The sequence below is a fragment of the Rhinatrema bivittatum genome, chromosome 7 (assembly GCF_901001135.1).
Source record: "Rhinatrema bivittatum chromosome 7, aRhiBiv1.1, whole genome shotgun sequence".
Taxonomy (NCBI): domain Eukaryota; kingdom Metazoa; phylum Chordata; class Amphibia; order Gymnophiona; family Rhinatrematidae; genus Rhinatrema; species Rhinatrema bivittatum.
The window spans coordinates 251174527-251186894 of NC_042621.1; the positions used below are offsets into that span (position 1 = coordinate 251174527).

The following is a 12368-nucleotide window of genomic DNA, read 5'->3' on the forward strand; positions in this document are numbered from 1 at the left end:
AACTGGTTATGGCTCTTTGGCTTTGAGAAAAGGTAACAGAGTAGATATGATAGAGGTTTATAAAAGCACGAGTAAGATGGAACCAGTTAATAAGGCACAGTTTGTAATAATTTCAAAAAGTACTAAAACTAGTTGACACTCCACAAAAATAAATGGTAGCAAATTTAAAACAAATGTATCTTAGTATTTTTTTCCAGTTAACATAAAATTAAACTGTGGGATTTGTTGCCAGAGGATGTGGTCAAGGCTAGCAGTACAGCTGGGTTTAAAAAAAATTATTTGGGCAAGTTTCTGGAGGACAAGTCCATTAACTATTATTAGCCAGGTAGGCTTGGGGATTTGTCACTTTTTACTTCAAGGAGACAGCAATAGGTAATGGATCTTCCTATTAGGGACCTTCTAGATACTTCCAAATGACCCAGATTGGCCACCGTTGGAGACAGGATAGACCATTGGTTGTGACCCAGCATGGCACGTCTTATGTTCTAAACATTCTCACAAATAAGTCTGAATTTGAGCTGTAATTGTATTTGACTGTGTTTGAACTTACAACAGAATACAATTCAAACACATCTAACTGAATAAGTACTCTTCTGTATAACAAAGTACAATAAAATATGTAAATAAAAGAGAACCATATATAGTATATGTTAAATGAAAATACTATGCAAACTACCACCATATTAAAAATTCAAAGAACTACGCAGCTCTTTAGCATTGGTAGAAAAAGTTGTTTTTGTCTGACCAGTAAGTGAGAGCACAATAACTATATGTTAGAGAGATTTTGACTTTCCTATAAACAAAAGGAAGAATTAATGCATATTTTTATGGACTTGCCTGGAACACAACAGTCACACTAAACTCCTGTGACACAGTTATCAAAGAATGGATAAATTATAAGCAATACTTTACAGCTTGCTGAACACACAAAACAGAGAAGGTTTTGATTGTTTTTGCTACACCTGGGATTTGAAATCCTATTACTCAGTGAGGTGCAAGCAAGAGAGATAAAGATTTGATTTTTCATGTTTATATTAATGGACACTTACAATGAGCTCTGAATCACGTCCCATGGAAATGACCGTTCTGTTTACTGTCCTCAATAGTTTCTCCATTATTATCTGGACATGCCGTTGCGTTGGTCCCTAGAGAGAAAGAGGGGCCAAGTCAGTAGAAACCAAAAAACATCTAATAAAATCCCAAACCTTGATTTTTCTCATTAATTCCATTTACCTTATAAAAATTAAATCAATTACTAATCCTCCAGACTGCATCGTAACAGATGAAAAATGTTTCTTGTCACAAAGATTACACTGACAAATCTATAGGCTTTTTAATGGAGAAGTCAGTACATAATTACGTCAATTATAACAATTTTGTAAGGGAAAATCATTTATTTAAACTATATGAAACATTTCCTGATCTTTTAATCTCCCAAGGATGAGATGGTCACCCATTTAATACCTCTCCTCTGTCAGAAGTAAAATCTGCTGGGTTCCATAAAAAAGTACAAAAAAAAACCCAGAGCTGCTTGATTGTTCTGAAATTAAAAACAAAATATTTGAGTTGTATTTCAGACAGGATTACAAAAAATGGATGAGGTGCTATGCTAACTTTGGGAAATTAAGTTGTTTCATAGAGAAGCAAATTTTCAGCAGAAAACAGGTCACGGTGCTCACACCAGACAGAAAAGCTCTTCCATTTCAGGCCATAAGACTTCCTAGTGGAAGGCTTCCTGGAAGCTACCAGGACTCAAGACACATCAGAGAGGTCCAGGGGCTACAGAATCATCCTCTCAACATCCAGGCCATCAGAGACAAGGCCTGGAGGTTGGGATGGCACAGCTTTCCCAAGATCCTGTGTGATGAGTTCTGGGGATGTCCCCAGACTGATTGGTTCCCGGAGGGAGAGATCCCGCAAGATCGGGAACAGATCAACCTCGGCCATCGAGGAGCTATGAGAATCATAGTTCCCCTGTCCTGTCTGAGCTTCAGGAGAGTCTACATCACCAGGGGAAGCAGAGGATATGTGTACAGAAGGCCCTTGCCCCAATGCCAGGCAAAGGTATCTGAGGGTGGGTTGGCATCCACTCTGGACAAGGAACAGAACTTATCTACCTTCCTGTTGCAGCAGGATGCGAACAGATCCACATCAGATGTCCCCCATAGGTGGAAGACCACACTTGGGGCCAGAAGGCTGGGTTCAGCCTGTCCACCACCACATTCTCCATCCCAGCTAGGTACATGGCTTGAAGCACCATACCCTACGACAGAGGCCAAGACCAGATCTGAATGGCTTTTGGCACAGGGGGAACAACCTCTTACCTCCGGTGTTTGTTGATGTACCGCACTGCCACCTGGTTGTCAATCTGGATCAGAACCACTTTGTTGATCAACCGATCCCTGAACACCCAAGAGCGTGTACCGGATCGCGCGGAGCTCCAGGAAGTTGATCTGACACTGTGCTTCCTATGCAGACCACAAGCCCTGGGTGCGGAGTCCCTCCACATGGGCATTTCACCCCAGGTTGAACGCATCTGTAGTGAGCACAATCTGGGCAGGGGGACTTTGAAAAGGCACCCCCTGCTCCAAGTTGGCCAGACTCTAGCACCAAGACAAAGAGTCCCAGAGAAGTGTAGTAACTCGGATGCAGACGTGGAGGTCCTGTGTGGCCTGCCGCCACTGGGACTGCAAGGTCCATTGAGCTCTGCACATATTCAAGTAAGCTAAGGGAATAACATGGACAGTTGCGGCCATGTGTTCCAAGAGTCGCAGCATGTGGCGTGCCAAGATCTGCCAGCTCCAGTGAATTACTCCTGCAATGGACCTCAATGTAAGTACCCGTTCACAGGGAAGATATGCTCGGCCCTGAGCCGTGTCCCACCTAGCATCAATCAAGTCCAACTGAGGAGACGGTCAAGATGAGACTTCGGGACTCTAACACTCGAATCATCAAGCTCAGAGACTGTACTACTCCCTCCTGGGTGAGGCTCTTGACAAGCCAATCGTCCATGTAGGGGAACACATGCACCCCCAATGTGCATAGTTATGCACCCATAATGATCAGGCACTCGGTGAAGACACGTGGGGCCGAGGCCAGACTGAATGGCAACACCCTGTACTGAAAATACTGCTCGCCAACCACAAAGCACAGATACTTCCTGTGAGCCTGGAAGATCTCGATGTGGGTATAGACGTCTTTTAGATTGAGGGAGCAAAGCCAATCTCCTCTTTGTAGGAGGGGGGATCAGGGTACCCAGAGAAACCATCTTGAACTTTTCTCTTTTTAGAAACTTGTTCAAGGCCCTCAAGTCTAGAATAGGATGGAATCCCCCTGTCCTCTTTGTAATCAGGAAATATCAAGAGTAGACACCCTCCCAGCCCCGCTGACTCAGCGGAACGGGTTCAATGGCCCTGACCCTTACAAGGGTGGCGAGCTCCGCCAACAGTAATTCCTGATGTGAGGACTGACCCCAAGAAGGGCATGGGGGGGGGGGGAGTCCAGAGGGACACCCAGAAATTTTAGCTAGTACCCTCGACGCACGATGGACAGAACCAACTGGTCTGATGTAATGCTGGGTCAATGATCCAGGAAGAACTGAAGTTGGCCCCTGACCAGAGGGCTCTGTGTCAAGGTGTGAGCAGTAGGCTTATGCTCCTTCACAGGCAGTCAAAACCCCGTAGTGGGACTGGCCTGGGGCGCCAGCAGCAATCTGGGGGTCTGCTGCTGTCTAGAGTGGCCCCTAGAGCCTACCTGCTGGCCCTGGGTGCGAGAAGCAGAAGCGTAATATTTCCTCTGACAGTAGAAAGACCTCCCTGGTCCCTGACATGAGGACTTCCTGGCCGAAGACTGTGAGTCAAGCGTACTGGCTGAGAGATTCTGTAGGGTCTCATGATGGTCCTTCAACTGAGCCACAGCATCCCTCACCTTGTCACCAAAATGAGAGTTGCCAGTATAGGGCAGGTCTGCAAGCCTCTCTTGCACCTCTGGGCAGAGGTCTGAGGTTCTAACCCAGGCCATCCAGCGGGCACCAATTCCTGCAGCAGCCATCCTCGCCGCCATCTCAAAAACAACTGAGGTGAAACGCACCTCCTGCTTGCCACATTCCAGACCCTGCTTGTCGACCACTGAAAAGGCATCCTGCTGCTGTTGAAGACGACGCTCAGTCTGCTCCTGGATTTGCTTCCAGAGGTTCTGAGAATACTGCGTCATATAAAGCAGGTAGGAAGCAATGTGGGTAATCAGCATGGCGCTCTGAAACACCTTCCTACCTAACACATCCAACACCTTATGCTCCCATCCTGAAGGGGTGGAGGCGTGGGTATGAGAGCACTTGGTCCTCTTAATTGAAGACTCCACCACAACCAACTGGTGAGGGAGCAGACACCTTTCAAATCCCATAGCCAGTTGGACCAAATATACCGCATCAGCCTTCCTGTTCACCGGAGGCAAGGAGACTGGGTGTTCCCAAATACTAAGGAGCAACTCCTTGAAAATCACTGCTACCACCTCCTTTGGGGCATCCACAAACTGGAGAACCCCCAGCATCTTCTGTCTGGTGTCCTCCTCCATAAGGATTTGGAAGAATGGCCTCAGCCATGGCCCGAACAAAACCAGCAAAGGTTAAGTCCTCAGGCAGGGACTGTTGTTGCTCCTCTGGAGGAGACTGGTCCAAGGGAAAGACACCAGAGTCATCGGAAGACAACTCGGAGGTATCATCCCCCCACAGGTCATAAGGGGCCTCATCATCACTAAGATCGCCCAGAGACGCCTGTGGGGGAGGCCTTCTCAGGCCCAATGGCTTGGGCACCAAGGGCACTGAGGGCATCGACTGCCCCGAAGAACCTGGAGTCGGACCGAGCAATGCTAGCCGCAGCACCGGGTGCCTTGACAGCCCTTCCAGCTTTGAAGGCCCCTCCTCTTCGGAAGACCTCATAATGGGGATAGCATCGGGAGAAGGGGGCACCAGTGGCCGCAAGGGCATTGATGGAACCCTAGCCACTGGCATTAGCTGAATGGGGAGAACACTAAGCAAAATGTCAAAGTGCTCCAGCAGCGGTGCCAGCATCAAAGGGACAGGCTCCGGCACCAGTGGAGGCCCTGGTGAGGCCGGAAGCTCAATGCCCTGCAGGGCTCGAACAACCACCAACTACACCCTGCGTTCAAGCTCTTCCTCAAAGGCCACCAAGGACAGGACAATTTGAGGAGGTGGCGGCGAAACCAGATCCCCCTCGGGCCCCCAGGAAATTGGCACCCAGCACCCGATTTGGTAGGGAACACCTTAGCCCTTCCAGCCTCAAAGGAAGGCGATATCTCCTCGCCATGGGGTTGCTTAGGGAGCATCACAGCAGACGCTGCTGCCAACTTGAGCCCAGCAACGTGTGACGACGGAGACCGGTGTCGATGTTTCCAGGACTTCTCATGGTGCTCGGCCCGGTGTTCCCCAGTGCCAAGGATAAAGGAGAAGATCCCAAAGTCTTCGATCAAAAGGAGGCCAATGATGGCCAATCTCCAGCACCCCTCTCCACCAAAGTCCCTAGAGGAGGGGTGACCTTTGGTTCTTTCTGACCCTTCAGTGTCGATGTCCCTGATGCCAGCATCAAAAGTCTGGAATTTCTGGTCCTGAACAGCTTTTCCATCTTGTCCAGGCAGGCGTGCCAGCCCTTGGGGGACATATGGTCGCAAAAACGACAGCCCCGAACATCGTGTGATGCCCCCAAGCAAAGGATGCACACCTCATGCGGATCTGTAAGGGACATAGTCCGTGGGAATCGACGAAAACCCGATGACGCCATGACGAAAAAGGCAGCCAGCGAGTGGTCGATGACCAGTGGACGTCACTACCGGGAATCGAACACACAGAAGATAAAAACTTACCACGTGACAGCTAACAAGGCCGGTAGGAATGGAGAGACACCCAACGCAGGAAAAAATGCTTTCCAAAGAAAAAAAAGAGCATGAGCACCACAACTGCGAGATGACTGCTCTGCGGAAAAGAAGAGACTGAAGAGGGACCCCACATGAATGCATGGATAGTGGCATGCTGGGCATGCTCATTGTGCCAGTCAAAGTTCTAGAAACTTTGATACAAGTTTTCTGTGTTGGGCTCCTTTCGATGACATTACCCATATGTGAGAACTACCATCCTGCCTTGTCCAAGGAGAAACACTGTTTTTCATGCGTTAAATGTTTAATGTATTTGACAAAGGAAACGCATGATTTCCTGCATTTTTTGTTTTAATGTAAACAGATGTGATATGTAAAATTGAACACCGGTATATAAAAACAAAAAATAAATAAATAAATAAATAAATAAAGATGTCCTAATGAGGGGATAAAGCAAGAGATTTCAAATACCTTGTGTTAATCTGGCCCTGGCACTGCATGTATTTAAATGAGCTGATTACCATGAGAATATATGCTACTTAGCTCATAAATGCCCTAAATAATGCAAATCAAATAGCACAGCTTGCTGAAAAAAAATCACAAGCCACATAATCTGATTTGAAGTTAGCTACCATTTTTACATTGGGTTCATAGTTACCGTAATTTGGAATCTAGTATTGCTCTTAGATTTTGAGCCTATGAAACAATAGGGATGACACAATTCTTAGATTACCTCACCTATAGAAGCCTGCTTACCTACCTTAATAATAACCATTTTCTTTACATTTAAAACTAATCTATACATCTCCAACCAGCTCTTACAGCTTCCAAATAATGACTAAGTTGATCATAGGGTAAAATATCATCCTGGCTGCAACAAACAAAATTACAGATCAACAGTGTAAATATGATATATTACACCTATTGATGCAAATATCCTCCCTAATGGTTATAAATAAATGTTAAAAAGAATAGAGGATTATACTAAAAACTCTTGTAGAATACCCGAAGAGCGTGCCTTCCAGGTTGAATAACTGACACACAACCATACTTGCAGACTCCTGTCTGATAAAAAAGATACAAACCATTACAGGACTGTTGAAGAAAGTCCTATGGCATATAGATGGTATAATAAATTATTATGATTGACTGAATCAAACAGTCACAATAACTACTCCTGGGGGAATTCTGTGCAAAAACATTTAAAATTCTGCACACAAAAACTGAAAATTCTGCAAAATTCTGCAAACTTTATATTGGTCAAAATAACAATTTACATGACAGTCTAAGTAATTACATTTTAAATTATTACAGAAAAAAGTTATTAAAGTTGCAGAATTTTAAATATTTTGAGCAGAATTTCCCTAGAAATTCACTGTAAGAGTGTCCCTTCCACATACACACCCTCATATAGGCTCCCTCTCTCGCACACACACATCCCCTCATACAGGGCCCTCTCTCTTACATACACACCCACACAAGCTCCCTTTCTCTTTCACATCCTCACACAGGCTACCTATGTCTCTCTCTCACGCAGCCCTTCACACAGGCTCTGTCTCACACATACATAATCCCTTCACACAGGCTAGTACCTTCACATACACATAATACCTTTTTCATACACAAGAGCTCCCAATCTCTCACACACACACACTCCTTCACAATCTCCTCATATAAGCTCCCTCTCTCTGAAACCCACACTCAAGCATCCCCCCAGCCCCCCTCACTTACCTCCCATGCTCTCTCTCACACCCTCCTGCTCTGTCACCCTCTCCTCCCCCCACACCCCTCTCATATAGGCTCCCTCTCTGAAACTCACACTCAAGCATACCCCCCCACTCCCCCTCTTACCAACCAAGCTGTCTCTCACCGTCCCCCACACCCCATCTCCTCTCTCACACACACATTCTCTCTCACCGGCATCCCCCTCCCCTCATATAGGCTCCCTCTCTCTGAACCCCACACTCAAGAATCCCCCCCACTCACTCTCTCTTACCTCCCATGCTCTCTCTCATCCTCCCCACCCCCCTCTTCCAACCATGCTCTCTGTCACCCTCCCCTCTCTCACACACACACATTCTCTCTCACCGGCATCCCCCCCCCCCATGTTCTCTCTCACACCCTCCTGCTCTCTCTCATCCTCCCATCCCTGACACACATTCTCTCTCACCGGCATGCCGCGGGACGCGCTCCGTTTGCGGCAAAGATGAAGGCCCAGCGTGCCATTCACAGCAAAAAGGAAAGGCCCCCGTGTGCTGTGGGATGTGCTCCATTCACGGAGATGAAGGCCCGGGCGTGCCATTCGCGGCATACGGGGGCCTTCCCATTTTTGCCGCGAACTGCGCGCCGGGCCTTTATCTTCGCCATGAATGAAGCGCATCCTGTGTGCACGGGACGCGCTCCGTTCGCAGCATGCCGGGGTCTCCTCTGCTATTTTCTGCGCAAAATTTGGCAATTCTGTGCAGGGGGGGGAATTCTGAGCAAATTTTGTGCTCCGGAGTAGCACAGAATTCCCCCAGGAGTAAATATCTAATTGAATCAGTAGTACAGAGTATCCTTATCTACTCCTTGCTGTAGCGAATCAATTAAAAATAAATATTAGGGGTATGCATTTGTTTGCAACGTATTGGCAATCCGCAACGTATAGGGCCATATTCGTTGTATTCGTGAGGAAGCGAAGCATATCGCGATTCCCACGAATACAACAAATCTTCACCGAATCATTCGGCCGTCTAAAGGAGTAAATTTAAACAAAACCCCCACCCTACTGGCCCCTCCCCCAAAGACTTACCAAAACTCCCTGGTGGTCCAGCGGGGGAACGGGAGTCATCTACTGCACTCACGCCGTCGGCTGCCGGTATTCAAAATGGCGCCGATAGCTCCTGTGACATAGTAAGGGCAAAGGCTATCGGCGCCATTTTGATTACTGGCAGCTGACTGCCCAAGTGCAGGAGATTGCTGCCGGACCCCCGCTGGACCACCAGGGACTTTGGCAAGTCTTGTGGGGGTCAGGAGGGTCCCCCAAGACTTGCCAAAAGTCTCTGGTGGTCCAGCGGGGGTCCGGGAGCGATCTCCTGCACTCGGGCCATCGGCTGCCGGTATTCAAAATGGCGCCATTAGCCCCTGTGACATATTAAGGGCAAAGGCTATCACCCCAAGGACTTGCCAAAAGTCTCTGGTGGTCCAGCGGGGGTCCGGGAGCGATCTCCTGCACTCAGGCCGTTGGCTGCCAGTATTCAAAATGGCGCCGATAGCCTTTGCCCTTGCTATGTCACAGGGGCTACTGGTGCCATTGGTTGGCCCCTGTAACATGGTAAAGCAGAAGATGGCGCTGGCTCTTTAATTGGTGGTTTTACTGAGCCTGGGATCTGCAGCGTCTAACTGTCCTGGCTGGAAGGAGAAATGGAGTGAATATACTTGTGTGTGCTAAAATAGCTTATTTTACAGCTGACTGTTGCCCTGCTGATCTAGCAACTTAAGAGGTTAACCAGCATCCTGCATTCTGTCCTGTGATCTAGTTTAGCAGTGAAAAGGGAAGTCTCCTTACCTCATGACCAGTGATGTGGTTATGGGGGTAGGTGGTTTGCCCTGAATGGCTCGGCAGAAATAAGGCTTAAACACAGAGAAATTTGCATAAGAATATATGTGAGCTTCATTCCTACGCAAGCACTAGCAGTAATATAGCTCCCAACAAACACTACCCCAAAATTAAAGACAATGAAATCAGGATTGTAGCAGCAAAGCATGTAATATCTTAGCCTAGTAAATGAGTATATAAAAGCAATACCATATGAAAAGAACATAGATACAAGACCATAAAAGAGAATGGCCTAAAAAAATATTTACAGTAGGCATTTCCCTGAGCTATGACTCCCCGTTTCACCCTCAACAATGTCTTCAAAGAAGGTTCTTGGTGGGGAGATGAAGATGCATCAGGCACTGTGGTCATCAAGGGCATGGATTGGGCTGGTTGCCCACTCAGTGCAAAGAACTGCTTCCAAACCTCCCTCTTATATTCACTTATTTGCAGAAATAGCACTGGGTTACCACCCTCTTATGGGTTCACAGCCAAGTCTGGGCTACAGTCCAGGACTCTCTGGTTGTGTGAACATAGCTTGGTTCCTTGTTCTTGCCATCATGTTATATGGGGTCCACAAGTTGTAAGTTAGCTATCATGTGGACAAGTTGCTCTCAGCACTTGGAAGATGCGGAGGACCCTAGGGTCGTCGCCCTTCACCTGGGCCGCCAAGGTGGGGTCGTTCACTTCAGGGTCCTGGGATTGTCCTTCCCCCGACGAAGTCTGTATTATCGATGGTGTCCCGGTAGGGCCACGAGATGTCCCCGCTCCCCCGCCTACTAAAGGGGGGCGAGCCTGAGGGAGGGTCCCACCCAGGAGGGAGGCAGGACATGGTATCTTGGGGGGAGAGGGTCCCCAGGTCCCGAAGGTCGTGTCTCTGCTCTGAAGAAAAGCCCTGTGCATCAGGACTATGAATTCAGGGGAAAAGGCCTGGCATCCTGAGGGGTCACCCCCCGGGGGATCCCCCCTCTGCCTACCAGGATTAGACTCGGAGTAAGGGTCCAAAACGGGCCTAGAAGTGGGGAACGGATTATCCGTGTCCTCCTCAGAAAGCGCGGCATCAGAATCTTGCAACAAAATGGCCGCTGTTCCCGCGTTGAGAGGGAACGGGGCCTGGCGCTTCCTTCCCACGCGGTCTGCAGCTCGAACGTCCTTGTTAGTAGCTGGCGCACATTCCCCCTCGGGGAAACAGCCTGAGCACAGACCCTCTTCAGAAAATAATCCGGCCCTGTCGGAGCCCTCACAAGGCGCCGCGGACTGCATCGCCGCAGGGAGAGAGAGAGAGGGGAGGGAGGCTCTACAGGTGGCTCGCGCCTAAAATGAGCGCCGACCCGGCAATGGACGTTTGCCGCGGTCCCCCACCGACCTGAAGAAAAACTGACGGGGAATTACCCTCCCGACAGCAGGCGGCCTCGGGGAATGGTGCTTCGCGGGGCCGCAGGTCGGGACGTCGGTCGCTCCCCAAAAGGGAGGAGGGAAAACCTGGGTCAGGAGGGAGAGGCCGGCGCTACCGACTTTTACCTCAGAGAGCCGAACGGAGTCCAAAAAATTGCAGTCTTCTGCTGAAAAAGAAGATGAAACAAAAATACACTTACCCCAACTGAGCCCTCAGTGAGGAAAATGAGAAAAGAAAGAAAGAAAACAGGCAACAGCCTGTCAGCAAGTCACCAGGCTAGAGAGCGATGAGCCAGCACCAGCGGAGAGCTCTCCCCCTGCTGTAAGAGGAGCCTTAGCAAAGTGACCTAAACTGTAAATTTAAAACTTCCTATTTTTTTTTTTTAAACTTGATCCCCCTGAGGAGGTAGCCCTAAGCTAACAAGCTGGGGGCCACAAGTCCCCTGCTCACATCTGCTGGAATCAGAATGTTACTGAGAGCTGTTACAGGGGAGGCGTGGTTATATGGGTCCTTCCCAGGGAATTTTGGGTTCTGACTCCATCTGCTGGACATGGAACATAACCCACCGTCTGGAATGATCCTGGTATGTACAGGGAACACAACTTGCTTCTAAGATAGAGACAAGGTGAAGCCCTTCTCAGCTCTGGAAGCCCTTGTCTGGGGGTCCAACCTACAGAGACCAGCCTCCTGAAGATCCAGAGAGAGGGTTCCACCACAGGTCCCATGTAGTGAGAACTTTAACTTTTATTCCCTATGCAGTAGGTCAGGAAGCTAGAAATTATTAACCCTTTTATATGCACCTTTCTGCTAGAGATATGTGAGGATAGCATTAATTGAAATCTGATAAGCACCAGATTTCAAGTATGCTTTTCTAACTATTGTTTTTCTAATTTTCTGTTTCCCTAATTGCTTCTGTGTTTCCCGATGTCGTGTTAAGCTTAGCCCTGTGTAACTTAGAAATAAATAAGATTTCTTCAAACACTTTGGTAATTCTCTAAGCAAATGAACAGGAAAGTCATTGGTGAAATGAGGTGGTTTATATAATAAAGGGAGGTGGGTTGGAACTCATAGCTCTTCTCACTACAAACAGAGCCAACCAGGAAACTAGAAGTAAGCAGGGCCAAGAGCACGAAAAGACCAAGAAGGGAGCAAATGGACTCTGCCCCTCCCCCTAAGGATTGGATTGGCTAAAGGGGGTTGCTGGAACCAAGAAGATGATCACATCAACCAGAAACTACCAAAGCTCTCTAGTGAGGTGAATTTTCCCCTTTCATGGCAAAGCCCTGCTCTTTGTTTCAAGTTTCAGTTGTGGCACCAAGTTCCTGTTATGGCTTCAGTCTTGCTAGCTCTAGTTTTGGCTCCAAGTTCCAGCTGCATTTTCTAGTTTCAGTCCCTGCTTTGCCTCCAGCAAGTGCTTGCTGTAGTCTGCATATCCATCTTGGTCCTACTCAAAGCTGAAAATTGAGTCCTTGCATCAGTCTGCAGATCCATTCGCTACTCCAAGATTCA

General features: G+C 48.1%; 1 protein-coding gene across 5 annotated transcripts in view; it reads right to left on the reverse strand.

The window, feature by feature from the left end:
- DOCK1 (dedicator of cytokinesis 1) overlaps nt 1-12368 on the reverse strand; it is a 1428876-nt gene that overhangs the window by 872071 nt on the left and 544437 nt on the right. For all 5 annotated transcript variants that reach the window (XM_029610025.1, XM_029610029.1, XM_029610028.1 and 2 more), the window contains exon 27: nt 1050-1145. In XM_029610025.1, coding sequence (XP_029465885.1) covers nt 1050-1145 — 96 coding nt within the window. The remainder of the gene's footprint in view (nt 1-1049; nt 1146-12368) is intronic.